Source organism: Octopus sinensis, unplaced genomic scaffold (genome assembly GCF_006345805.1).
Source record: "Octopus sinensis unplaced genomic scaffold, ASM634580v1 Contig12082, whole genome shotgun sequence".
NCBI lineage: Eukaryota > Metazoa > Mollusca > Cephalopoda > Octopoda > Octopodidae > Octopus > Octopus sinensis.
This window is the reverse complement of record NW_021832533.1, coordinates 49023-63778: the sequence shown is the minus strand read 5'-3', so window position 1 is coordinate 63778 and position 14756 is coordinate 49023. Positions and strand designations below refer to the sequence as shown.

The following is a 14756-nucleotide window of genomic DNA, read 5'->3' as shown; positions in this document are numbered from 1 at the left end:
TACTTTCAATGCTCTGGGATTTTTTGAAGCAGGCCACAGACAACACTGCCACTAATCTTAAATAACGACCTTAAGAATGTCGGATTGCTACTAGAAAATACAGACAATCTAGACCAGGGTTTCTCAAGTTTTTTAACGTCGGGGCCAAATCGATAATTAACCATTGTCTTCGGGGCCGCAGAATAAATTAAATTAAAACTTTCATTAACTTTTAACTAATTTTTTTTTAGATTCATTTTTTATTCAGAAACCGAGATAGTTAGTCTTAATTAATTAAAGGAAAATGACTAAAACGAAAAATTGTTAACTAAAACGAAAAATTGTTAGCTATTTTAACTAATTGTTAACTAATTTGTCATAACACGGAATATAGGAGGCACATGTAGATCGCAAAAGCTGGCATAAGTGATTATCAGTCAATTTATTTCGATATTTATTTTTTATGTGAATCATTTTACTGAAAATTGACTCACATAAATAAGTGGATCCGAACATTGAAGCATATTTATAAGCATTTATGAGTATATTCGGATATTTTTCTTTGGGAAGTGAACTATAAAATTCCATTAAATTTTCAATCTTTTGCACTGAGGTAAATTGCACATCTGATTGAAGGTCTATCAATTCTAATTGGAGTGATGGCGGAGCATTCTTAGGATCTATATTGAATGGTGCTGCAAAAATTTTCATTGATGGCAAAATTTCATCAAAATTCTTAAAATAAACTAAATTTTAATAAACCTTAGAACGTTTTTCAAATTCAACAATAAGGTGACTGATAATGGTAGTATATTTTTCAAATGAACCGTTAGCTTTATTTTCACTCAAACAAGTAAAATGAATTGTATCTTTGAGCATTATTTGATCCCTCCAAAGTTTTAATTTTGATATAAAAGAAGCAATAGATCCATAGAGTTGATGGCAAAATTTATATTTCCCCTGTAATTCACAATTTAACGACGATAAATGAGAGGTTAGATCTACCCAAAAAGCTAAATCGGCAATCCACTCTTTACTGCAACAAATCATGGTATTTGTGGTCTTTAACAAATTCTCTTATTTGAGGGAGTAGTTCATAAAATCTAACTTCTATTCAAGCAAATATACCTTTTGAGGCACGCGGCACGACTCAACCATCGAACAGTGGTATGGTAAAGCACATCATTATGCACTGTGTCAATTTCCACTAACATTTTTTTAAATCTCCTGTGATTGAGAGATTTACCGCGTATCCAATTCACAATGGACAACACCGTACTTATTACATTTTGCATTTTAAGTGACTTTGCGATTATATTCTCCTGATGAATGATACAATGTTGCCAAAATATAGGATCAAGATTTTTTTCAAGTCTCCATTCTGAATAAAGTCCATGAAACCCTTTATTACGACCAATCATATTCGCCCCCCCATCAGTACATATGGAAATTATTTTGGAAGGATCAATGTCAAATTCTTTAATACTTTCAAGGAATTCGTTAAGTACATCCATTCCTTTTGTAGTGCCTTTTAATGAACGAAGAGAAAAAAATTCTTCAGAAATTTTAAAATCCGAAGTGACACCTCTAATGCATACGACCATTTGTTCGGTATCAGAGATATCTTTACTCGTGTCGACAGCAAAAGAATGATATAAAAAATCTTTCGATGTTCTATAAAAATTATTTTTAATAGTAAAGAACTTGATTAGCTGACGGGCAAGGTCCTCAAAAATACATTCTATTCTTCTTGTAATAGTATCATTACTTAATGGTAATCGTTTTGCAATTTTTTGTATATTTGACGGACAACATTCATCACAAAAAATGGAAATAGCAGTTTTAATAATTTCTCCGTCAGAATAAGGTTTCATATTTACAGCAAGAAGGTGGCTAATTTTATAAGACGTTAATAACTGATGCTTATTTTCCACTGGTTTAAATATTGAGGACTGATTTTTAAATGACGTCTTTAATATATTGAGTTTTTTTTCCTTGACTCTCCGAGATATAAATTGTATATTTCGGAGTGCTTCTTATAATGACGTTCAATAGTATAATTTTTCAATGAATTAATGACACAGTTGCATATCAAACAAACAGCTTTACCATTCAGTTCAACGAAAAAAAACTTTTCTTCCCATTCAATTTGAAATTCTCTATTTTCTTGAGATAATGTTCGATATTTCTTTGATGGCATGAAAAAATACTCAACCTGAAATATATTTACAAACACGTGTAGTTAAAATATTATCTTTAATAATATTAATTTACAATTAATTTTATATCCAAAATTTATTTTAAAGTTTGGAAGTCGGGGCCGCAAAAAAGATTCTCGGGGCCGCATGCGGCCCCGAGGGCCGCACTTGAGAACCCCTGATCTAGACCAGGGTTTTTTAACCGGGGGTACATGTGCCTAGGGGGTACGCGAGAAGATCCAGAGGGTACGCGGAATATTTTTTAATTTGTTATTATTAAGATGATTTTAATAATTTAATCGATTTTGATAGCATGCTTCATTTGTTTTAGGTTATGGTTAATAAAACGCGTAAATGGGATGACTCATATCTTAATAATAAAATGGTATGGTGTGTGTCTGTCTGTCTGTCTGTGTGTGCACACCAACTTCAAATTGGCAATACGATGTCCTCGACTTACATGATGAGGTCCTTAAAACCTTCCCCCCAAAAAAATTAAAAAAAAATTTTCTGCATTTTGGTTAAAATGAACAAGTACAATGTCCTCGACTTACATGATGAAGTCCTTAAAACCTCCCCCCCAAAAAAAATTAAAAAAAATTTTTCTGCATTTTGGTTAAAATGAACAACTACAATGTCCTCGACTTACATGATGAGGTCCTTAAAACCTTCCCCCCAAAAAAAATTAAAAAAAAATTTTCTGCATTTTGGTTAAAATGAACAACTACAATGTCCTCGACTTACATGATGAAGTCCTTAAAACCTTCCCCCCAAAAAAAAATTAAAAAAAAATTTCTGCATTTTGGTTAAAATGAACAACTACAATGTCCTCGACTTACATGATGAAGTCCTTAAAACCTTCCCCCCAAAAAAAATTTAAAAAAAATTTTCTGCATTTTGGTTAAAATGAACAACTACAATGTCCTCGACTTACATGATGAAGTCCTTAAAACCTTCCACCCAAAAAAAAAATAAAAAAAAAGTTTTCTGAATTTTGGTTAAAATGAACAACTACAATGTCCTCGACTTACATGATGAAGTCCTTAAAACCTTCCCCCCAAAAAAAAATTAAAAAAAAAGTTTTCTGCATTTTGGTTAAAATGAACAACTACAATGTCCTCGACTTACATGATGAAGTCCTTAAAACCTTCCCCCCAAAAAAAAATTAAAAAAAAAGTTTTCTGCATTTGGTTAAAATGAACAACTACAATGTCCTCGACTTACATGATGAAGTCCTTAAAACCTTCCCCCCAAAAAAAAATTAAAAAAAAAGTTTTCTGCATTTTGGTTAAAATGAACAACTACAATGTCCTCGACTTACATGATGAAGTCCTTAAAACCTTCCCCCCAAAAAAAAATTAAAAAAAAAGTTTTCTGCATTTTGGTTAAAATGAACAACTACAATGTCCTCGACTTACATGATGAAGTCCTTAAAACCTTCCCCCCAAAAAAAAATTAAAAAAAAAGTTTTCTGAATTTTGGTTAAAATGAACAACAACAATGTCCTCGACTTACATGATGAAGTCCTTAAAACCTTCCCCCCAAAAAAAAATTAAAAAAAAAGTTTTCTGCATTTTGGTTAAAATGAACAACTACAATGTCCTCGACTTACATGATGAAGTCCTTAAAACCTTCCCCCCCAAAAAAAATTAAAAAAAAGTTTTCTGCATTTTGGTTAAAATGAACAACTACAATGTCCTCGACTTACATGATGAAGTCCTTAAAACCTTCCCCCCAAAAAAAAATTAAAAAAAAATTTCTGCATTTTGGTTAAAATGAACAACTACTATGTCCTCGACTTACATGATGAAGTCCTTAAAACCTTCCCCCCCAAAAAAAATGTAAAAAAAATTTTCTGCATTTTGGTTAAAATGAACAACTACAATGTCCTCGACTTACATGATGAAGTCCTTAAAACCTTCCCCCCAAAAAAAAATTAAAAAAAAAGTTTTCTGAATTTTGGTTAAAATGAACAACTACAATGTCCTCGACTTACATGATGAAGTCCTTAAAACCTTCCCCCCAAAAAAAAATTGAAAAAAAAGTTTTCTGCATTTTGGTTAAAATGAACAACTACAATGTCCTCGACTTACATGATGAAGTCCTTAAAACCTTCCCCCCAAAAAAAAATTAAAAAAAAAGTTTTCTGCATTTTGGTTAAAATGAACAACTACAATGTCCTCGACTTACATGATGAAGTCCTTAAAACCTTCCCCCCAAAAAAAATTAAAAAAAAAGTTTTCTGCATTTTGGTTAAAATGAACAACTACAATGTCCTCGACTTACATGATGAAGTCCTTAAAGCCTTCCCCCCAAAAAAAAATTAAAAAAAAAGTTTTCTGCATTTTGGTTAAAATGAACAACTACAATGTCCTCGACTTACATGATGAAGTCCTTAAAACCTTCCCCCCAAAAAAAAATTAAAAAAAAAGTTTTCTGCATTTTGGTTAAAATGAACAACTACAATGTCCTCGACTTACATGATGAAGTCCTTAAAGCCTTCCCCCCAAAAAAAATTAAAAAAAAAGTTTTCTGCATTTTGGTTAAAATGAACAACTACAATGTCCTCGACTTACATGATGAAGTCCTTATAACCTTCCCCCCAAAAAAAAATTAAAAAAAAATTTTCTGCATTTTGGATAAAATGAACAACTACAATGTCCTCGACTTACATGATGAGGTCCATTAAAACCTTCGAGGCAAAAATCTCACGTATTAAGAATATCCTTGATGAAAACGACAGCGAGAATATTAACAATGATAAACTCCCAATTATTCGCGATAAAGAAATTCAATTCATCCTATGTTTTTCTCTTTAAAATTAAATGCATATATCATTATCGATTATGAATCAAAATTAAAGCTATTATGTCGCGAGCGCTGCGAGCGACCGAGCGCAGCGAGCGATCACTCAATTTCTAGATGCGATCAATCAACAAATTCATAAATTGACAAATACCTGTGCTGGTATTTGGGTTTTAATATATTCGATTACAAAAATTAAAATCGATGCCAAAGCAGAATGTGCTTTAAAACCGATTTCATAAATAAAAATAATATTTTAAGATTTATAATTGATATTTTAGAATAATGAGAAAAAATCTAAATGCTTCATAATTTATTAAAATGTCAAAACAAGAATCTTCTGAAAGAGCAAGCCTGTCTGCACAGTTCATTTGTGATTAGAAGACCTAATTTTAGAGATTGAAACGAGAAATAGCAATGAGATCTGTCAAATTATTACCCCCCTCACAACCTAAACCAAATTAGCGTTCAGTATTCATTGATTTTACTTTTTATATTAAGGTCTACTTATATATTATTTTATGGGATTCAATGGAAAACTTAAGTTATTTCAATTTTAATTTTAAATCATGTTAAAATTTTAAATAATTTAATAAATATATTTGTTGATGACAGGCTTGTTAGGCGTCAAAATCGCTCTCAGCGCTCGATCGCTCGCAGCGCTCGCGACATATTATCATTTTTGACTTTGACAGAATGTGCAATTACAGATTGCACGCCTTGAATAGAGTGTGCAATTAACAGATTTTGAAAAACACTTTGATAGTTGAAACCACATTAGCACAATCATTAACACAATTTACCACCAATTGACAGCGCAATCAGAAGAATTTGCGTAAAAATATTAACTATTTAGTTAAGTTTTTCGTAAAGATAGAATTTATTTTCGGTATGCCTCTTTTCCTAAACTTTTTTATTATTCAAAAATAATTTTTTCAATAGATAACCGAAGGAGGGAAGACGACCTTAAGAAAAGATGTTTTTCGTAAAGATAGAATTTATTTTCTGTATGCCTCTTTTTTCCTAATATTTTTTATTATTCAAAAATAATTTTTTAAATAGATAACCGAAGGAGGAAAAACGAAGCTGAAGAAAAAACGGTCAGCTTAATGAATTAATTAAATCTTTTTTGTGTGTCGCTTTTTTGGCTGCTGCTACTCTGCCTGCCGCATCTCCGGCTGCCCCATTTCCGCCAGTGGTTTGTCTAATCAAGGTCACTAAGCTAAATCTCCGGACTATAAAGGCTCTTAAGCATTATCTTAATTGGCTGTTAAAAAATTAGACTGGTTGTTGCCGTGGCGGCAGAGATTTTTTTTGTTTATACTATTTTACAAATTTTTAAAGTTTTTTTTTGTTTTTTTTTATTTTTTTGTTTTTAAATAATTCATTTTTATTTGTTTTTCTTTATTTTTTTGTTATTTTCTAAAAATTCAACCGGATTGAATTTTTAAACTCCTTAGATCCCTCTGGAATGCCGAATCATCTTTTAAAGTTAAAGATAGGCGTTCCAGTGGTTTTATTACGAAATCTTGCGCCACCTAAATTATGCAACGGAACGAGGTTAGTTATCAAAAATTTGATGGCTAACTTAATAGAGGCGACGATATTAACAGGTAAGTATAGAGGTGAGGATGTTTATATTCCACGAATTCCGATAATTTCTGATGAATTACCATTTAGATTTAAAAGGCTGCAATTTCCTTTGAGGATGAGTTTTGCAATGACAATAAACAAGGCCCAGGGACAGTCATTAAAGGTAGTTGGGTTATTTTTAGAGAGTGAGTGCTTTTCACATGGACAGCTGTATGTGGGATGCTCGAGGGTAGGCAGAAGAGAAAATTTATTAATATATGCCAAGGAAGGACGGACGACAAACATCGTTTATCAACAGGCGATAGAATAGGGTTACATTAAACCAGGTAGTTTTATACATCTACATAAACTTATAGTTGTTTGATGAAACAGGCCCTCCGCAGGAGCTAGGTCGCGGTGAGCGAAGCGAGCTGCCGAGCTAGTGTCCAATATAGATTCATAAAATCTTTTTGAACAGACAATGTGGATAAGGCGCAGTGTATGTTATGCGATGCTTTACTTGGAAACAATTCATTAAAACCTGCCAATTTATTGAGACACAAGCGTTCGGCTCACTCTGATAATACAGATAGTCTTGAAGTTTTTCAATTAAAACGCATTAAATATGATGATCACGGGACCCTTACATCATATGTATTGTCCCGGGCCGCAAAACCATATATGGAGGTTTCATATGAGGTCTTTTAAACATGAATTATTTGTAGATTGCTTTAATTCCTTATCCAACAACATACTTATGCGAAACTACAATGTCTTGTTTATCATTTATTAAAAATAAATCTTGTAATCGATTGAAAGTTGGAGATGATATGCAAAAAAATCTATAGGGGGTACGCGGGATTTATTTTTAACCCTAAAGGGTACAATTTATCAAAAATTTGAAAAAGGTTAAGAACCGCTGATCTAGATAGCCTCCGAAAAATCGCATTTTCAAGAAGATCGTCTGCCCATCCATGTTTGTGTGTTTACAGGCATAATCAACGTGTTCGGAGTTAATATCGCCGACAATTATCAAAAAGTTATTCGATTCGAAGCAATTTCGAATGATTTGCTAGACCCATTCAATTGCCATTTTTAACACGAAACTGACAAGTTCACAAAGTATTTCTTCAAAAATTCTACAGTTTTTTTCACTAGGCTATTCATGTAAAAAATTGATGTTCCAGTGCCTGCAATAGCGCCCTTCCTTCAAAATATTCCAATAGACTGGTACACCCAGAAAACCAGGCAAGGTGCTCGTTGAAACCACAGGAAACACACTTCTTTTTGGACTCCTTTTGCAAAGGACGTGCCCTTCTCCACAAATGACATACCTTTCATGATTCTTACAAAATTTAGCAATATTTCCATAGCCTTGACAGCGGAAGCATTTTGAAAAGGTTTTTTAAACCAGTGAATTTTCGCTGATAGAGATGATATCAAATCGGCATCTTCCACCCAGAAAGGATTTTTTCAAGAAAAGTCGCGCAGTTCTAATTTCTGCAGGTCGAACAATATTCCCATTAAAACCAAGCAGGTAAACCAATATCATTTGTGTTAATAGCAGTCCAAGATTTATTTTAGCCAGGAATGGCAAGAATAAAACAATCTACATTTTATTACGAAAAACTAACAAATAAAACTTATTAAAAAGACAAGCTATACACTGCGAATATAAAAATAGTCTCTATTTTTTAAATAAATGACCAAGTTCTAATAATCAAAATTAAAGCATTATTAAAAAAACAAATCAGACTGCAAATCCACTCCTCACAGTAGAAGTAACAGAGGAACATGTCTAGACGTAAATAAAGTGGGTAACCCTATTGGTGGAGTCCTTAACAGTATAAAAGACATTGCCAAACTCAGCCAACCAATTGGCTTCTACTGCAGTGACACATTGCACATATTCCTACAATAAAACACAACCACAACTTTGGTGGTCATAAACAACTCGTGGTACACAATATAATCAGGAGTGAATCCCATTCCAAAAAGGGAACTGGAGGGGTGCACGTGACAGGGAATGCCCGTCCTCAAGTCAACGTACTGAGCAATGCCCTATGCACTAATGAGTGGAGAATACACCTTAATACGGGCTGCCTGGTGGAAATATGAGGAACAAATACATTTCCTGATTATATCCCACTCACTGCCTGTCGAGATTAGCTTGATGTGTTTAGACTCCATAATCTCGGCCAACTGCTGTCTAACCTCCCTCACCTACACTCATCGACGACTCACTGACCTTCCTCATTGCCTTTGCGTGGATAAAGTGATTTGTACACCACGATGGAGAATATCCATTCACCCTCCACTGCTGGTAAACATATAGTAGAGTCAGATGGTCACTCTCGGGGACCATAAACTTTTCTCTCAACTGATCTGCCTCTTCCTCACGTCCCTTTGGTCGGTAGAATATAGCCGGGACTGACAACATTGACACAATAATCTACAATGAAGCAATCAAGACCACCAATATCTCCGCACTGCATTCCATATGTTCAGACACAATCAACAATTTGGACAGAGATGGGTCTAGTGGAAAGTCCGCCATCGTCCGACCATTATCAGTGAGTCCCCCCTCGTCATCCAGTGCCTGGAGTATCCACAAATGGTACATTGAGTTCATTATGTTATCCTACACCACTAACCCTCACATATACGTGTGGAGGGGAGTCCATAAAATGAAAATTACGCAAATCACGCACTCCCAGGGACTTGAGGAGGAGGACCACATTCGATAGATTAGTCCTCTGTATTTCGGGGACAGACACATCCAACAATTCATCTCTGTATTGTCGGAGGGTGTATAGTCGATAGCAATGTCCGGGACCTGTCCTTCCTGCCCGCCCTGTCCGTTGGAGGGCATTGGCTTTGGATATTGGGAACACCTGGAGAGTGTCCATACTCATCTTGGGGTTAAAGACTTTGAGTTTGCAGTAGCCGGGATCCACCACAAACATAATTCCATCCACCGTGAGGGACGTCTCCGCGATATTGGTGGCCACCACACACTTCCTCAGCCCATCCTCACTCTTCATAAATATCTTGGCTTGCATGTCACTGGGCAGTTGGGAGTAGATTGGTAGGACTGACAGAGGAGGGGCATTCTCCAGTGACCCCAGTCTCTCTACACTTTATAACCCCCAGGCCACCCTTTAGTAGTTCACTCGTCACTTCAATGTCCTCCTGTCCTGGCATAAACACCATTATGTCTCCCTCCAGTCCCGACAAGTGGATTTGTAGGCATTGCTTGACTGCTCCGTCAATGTAGTCCTCCACCACGTTCTTCGAGTACAACACATCCACCGGGAATGTCCTTCCTGGTATCGTATAGATCGGGACACCCCCAAAAAAATCAGAAAACTTGTTGGAATCCATCGTGGCTGAGGTCACAATCAATTTGAGGTCCAACCTCACGGACAATAACTACAAATTGACAGAGAAAAGTACATCGCGGAGGATCCCAAAGAGGACATCCGTATTGAGGGACCTCTCGTGTGCCTCGTCCATTATGATCACGGAAAAGCCCTCAAGAAACGAATCCGTGAGTGTCTCCCTCAACAGGATTCCATCAGTCATATACTTAATCATAGTTTTCTACAAATATGATTAGATAATAACCTCAGAAGTGCAGTCCTCAAATCGAATGGCATATCCCACCTCATTTCCGAGGACAACTCCCATTTCCTCGGCCACTCTCTTGGCTACTGACATTGCGGCCACTCTTCTGGGCTGTGTACATCCAATCACTCCATTGGTCGCATATCCGTCCTCATACAAGAACTGACTCATCTGAGTCGTCTTCCCCGACCCAGTCTCCCCCACCACAATCACCACTTGGTTCTCCCGAATTATATTCATCAACTGACTGTCAATCCACACACTACCTCCTCTCGGAATGCAAATATGGGCAGACATGTCCTCTGTTGTTTTAATGTCTTGTTTATTGCAAATTGACTTATCGGCTTCATATTCTTGTCCATAATCTCTGCGAATTTGTGCTCTTGTTTAAAGTCCACTTCCTCTTCTGGGGTCTCCTACACACATGACTGGTCCCCTCTACCTCCTTCTCCTTCACTCCCATCACCCTTCCAATGGCAGTCCCCTCCAACTTCCAATGCTTCTGCTGGCTCTTTAACCTCTCCTTCTTCTCTCTGTACAACTTGATACTCTTACAGCCACGTTTGGCCACCTGGGCCATATCACAGCTCGGGTCCTCTCATAAACCACCACTCCTAACCTTCACAGGCACCACAGGCTCCATTTGCCTGGTAAACACATTCTCCCCTTCCAAAAATGGGGGGACCATATGCTTGATCAACAAATGCATTCTCACGTTCATGGAGTCGTCCTCGTCCAGACATGCCCTCACTTTATTGACCAGTCCTGACCCATACATTTGATTCATTTCCCACATTTGGTTGTCCTTCAATACAATCACATGATTACTTTCATAATCTGACGTTGTTGGGCTGTCATATTTCGTGCCTTTTTTTCTTTGAGTTTCTCTTCCTTGAGACGTGTATATTCCTCGCTCATATCAGAAAAGGGGTTGAGGTACTCCTCCAACCCTTCCCCTGTGCAGTACCAATCACGATCCAGCACTTTCTCCTTCTCTTCATATTCCGTCTTCCCTTCAATACATTTTTGACTGTTTTTTGAATCCGGGTAGTTTATTGGTGTCACTGGACAGGCTGGTTTCCCGCCCTCCTCGTCCCATCCTCGTCTCACAGGGGACTCTGATTGGCCATAAATAGGTACCCTTAATTCCTATTTCTGGGGTCGGAATGTAGTCTGAGTACTTTCTTCTGCTTCGGGATGAGGCTGGGGGTGAATGTGGGGGTTATACAAGAGGAATGTCGTTTTTTGGAGTGGGAGTAATGTTTGTGGGATCTTTCGTCTTTTTCGTGTTTTTCTTTTCGGGATTTTTTTATATTTGAGATTTTGTTGTGGACTGAACGTTCGGATGAGGGGGTTTGGGGGTCGGGATTGCGGTATTGTCTGGAGGATTAGGGATGGGGAGTTACTTGTTTTGGGTGGATTCGGTTTTGGGAGGGGGAGCTTTAAATTCGTCCTTTTTTTCTTTTTTCATTATTATTAGACCGCCGACCTCATTAGGGTCTGATCCTTGAAGCACATATCCTGTGTTTTTAAATTCCATTTAATCTAATAAATGTGACTTATTTCTAAATCACCACAACACACGATTGATTTAAGATACTATTAATTTTTTGAATAATTATTTTATTTAAAATAAATATTAATTTATTTACCTATACAATTTTTAATTAACATATATTAAAAATACTAAAAAAAAATCATGTTTTAATTAGAGACTGATAAAAAAAGAACTCTATTAAATATTACTTAATTTTATTACTTTTTTTAAATAAAAAATAAAATAATTAATTTTGATTCTAGTTGTGACATATGGTGTTTACATCGAAAGGGAATCTAATAGAATGTGATCCACACATAAAGCAACTCTTAATGAAAATTGACGACGACTGTTCCTCTTCTAATAAATTTATTCTAAATGTCTTGGATCAAACCCACGTGTTTATTTCCAAAGGGTCCCTCCCTTTCGTTAACTCCAAACTTGAGGAATATTTAGAAGACTTTTCCTACCACGCCCACATTGACCAATAAAACCCACTTTTTAATTTCTCTTTGACCTTTTTATATAATTTGTCTTAAAATCGTCCTAAAATGTCATAAAAGTATCGAAAAGTTTTAAAAAAATGTTAATTTTTAAATAAATTTTTCAGCTGTTTTAAATCGTTTATTCTAAGAAATAATAAATTTGATAAAAACTGTTTTTCTCGTCGTATTTTGGCAGATTCGACAGATTTATTTTGTCTATAATAAAATAATAATTTTTTCAAACTTTTTCGACTTATTTGAACTCAGAAATTTGTCAATTTTGTCGGAAGGACTTTGGAATGGCAAGTCAATGTCCATACAAGTCTGGTCGTCCTTCGACTCAATTTCTGGATTGACTTATCACTGCCTTTACTTTGTCGCCATAACCTGCCTTTTAATTTGCGTCGTCCTTTCTTGTCGAGGCCCGACTGTTTGAGTGATTTGTTTGTGATTACTGTTGATGTGTCGTCAAATGTATAACACGTTTTGTCGTCGTCGGAATCGTTATTTTCAAACTTTGAATTTTTTATTATTATTCTTTTTTACTTTAGAATTTTTTATTATTTTAGTTTTTGATGATTTTGCAGATCTTTGAAGCTTGCGAAGATACACGTTTTTCCTCACCATGATTAATATTTTTTTTATTTAAACAAATAAATTTTATTTATATTTTAATATTTAAATTCCTTCTCCAAAACTACTTTTCCGCCCCCATATCCTTTACACGATCCCGATCGGAAATTGTCTGAAATTACTCTGCCCAATTCTCCATTTATTCAGTGACAGTGGGACGAGATCTCAGTCTCTCTCCGTGTCGGACTGAAGATCTGTCAAGCGCACAAATGCCGCTGTGGGGGAACTGTCGTTTGCCGTCGGAGTGCTGGTCTTGCCCTCGTCATAGTGAACTCAGCACAATTATTCAGAGTTTCCTTGCTTTCGCGGGTGTCATGTCAATCCTCGAGTCGTTTGGGCTGGATAGAGGAGACGGTATGACCATTTTTTACGAGCAGGAAAATCCCACCTAGAAAGCATAACCTGTAACGATTGGGAATGTCAAGCGCCTTTGACATATTATTCCAAGCAGTAGCCATTAAATATTAAAATGAAAATAACAGAAAACTGCGATTGCAATAAGAAGAAGAGTCATAACACGTTCTCGCGCAAAAATCTCGCCTTATCTGCTGTCGATTCTGTGGCGTTTGAAGGCTCTAAAGTACGGCCACTTCTAGAATTCGCTCTTTTTACCCTAATTGTTTGTAGTCTTCGACATCTTCGGCCCCAAGACACTCCGGTTCCGACGATTCCAAAAGTCATCCTGACTCTTGGAACATCTCTCTATCGCCGTGATCCGTGGGAATGGCTTTTCTATTCGCAAGGCTAGCCAAAAATCTCGCGACACCCATAGGTTCTCAGTTTAGAAACAAATATAAAAAATACACAAATTTTTTTATCTTGATTTTTTATTAACCAAATAGCACACATAATAATTTTAACGACATTTTTAAAAACCGCAAACCTGAATTTTTAAGGGAGTGGTTAAGGAGTGGTTAAGGAGTGGTTAATAAGTAATAAAAGTCGTTTTTTGCGTTTTTTATTCGAAAATAAAAATGTCAAAAGGTGTTTATCTCTACGGACCGAATGACCTCCGAATTGTCCCCTTAATATTAAAATATTTTAGAAACATGAACCAATTCCAAAATTAAAAGATTATGGTAAAAAAACAATTTTTATTTCAGATGCAAAAATCCAAATCTGTTCAGTGGGGATATGCGGAACTGACATTTTGCTTCTAAATAAAGTCCACTTTGGTTCCGCCAAGACAATTCTTCCAATCAGACTAGGACACGAGCCTTCAGGGGTGGTGGTCCAAGTCGGTGAGAAGGTCACAAATATTAAACCCGGTAAAATTCATAAAAATATTTTTTGGTGACCGAGTTGCTATCGAGCCATTAGAAACGTGCAAAAAATGTCCATTTTGTAAACAAGGAAAGGGAAATATGTGTTCTAATCTTGCATATTTGAGTGCAATCGACACTCACGGAGCCATAACCGAGTTCCACATACAGCAGGCGACCTCCTGTTATAAGTACATCAAAAAATAACTAAAAAACAAGAATTCCTGACTCTATGTCTTTCGATGAAGCAGCAATGGTCCAACCTCTTTCCGTCGCAGTAGGAATATGCAAAAGAGCAGGAAATTTATTAGGAAAAAAAGTAGTAATTGGCGGAACAGGTGTCTTAATATTATAACAACACATCCAGGGGCGATTGGAAGCTTGTGTTTGATGGTTCTTAAGGCTAGTGGAGTCTCGAGAATTTGTGTGACTGGTAGGGTACCCTCAGTAACAAGCCTACAGACATTCTCCAAGAAAGGATTGATTTTGCTCTCAAAAATGGGGCGGATTGTGGGGTACTAGTTGGGGAGGGTGACAGTCCTGGGGTGATCTCGGACAATATTATTAATGAATTGGGGGATATGGCAGATGTGTGTCTCGACTGTTGTGGAATTAGTTCAAATATTGATAGTCTTGTTGGTGTAAGGTGATTTCCGTG

The 14756-nt window shown here is 36.1% G+C and overlaps 1 protein-coding gene and 1 pseudogene across 1 annotated transcript; both read right to left on the bottom strand.

Moving 5' to 3' along the window:
* Positions 1-1082: 1082 nt before the first annotated feature.
* LOC115229199 (general transcription factor II-I repeat domain-containing protein 2-like) lies at positions 1083-1853 on the bottom strand. The gene has a single exon (XM_029799594.1). It carries the CDS (start codon positions 1851-1853, stop codon positions 1083-1085), a length of 771 nt encoding a protein of 256 aa, XP_029655454.1.
* A 7764-nt stretch (positions 1854-9617) lies between these two features.
* LOC115229198 lies at positions 9618-11721 on the bottom strand (annotated as a pseudogene).
* Positions 11722-14756: the final 3035 nt, after the last annotated feature.

Coding starts and splice junctions, on each gene's coding strand:
- LOC115229199 (XM_029799594.1), bottom strand. CDS start 1,853: ATGAAACCTTATTCTGACGGAGAAATTATTAAAACTGCTATTTCCATT.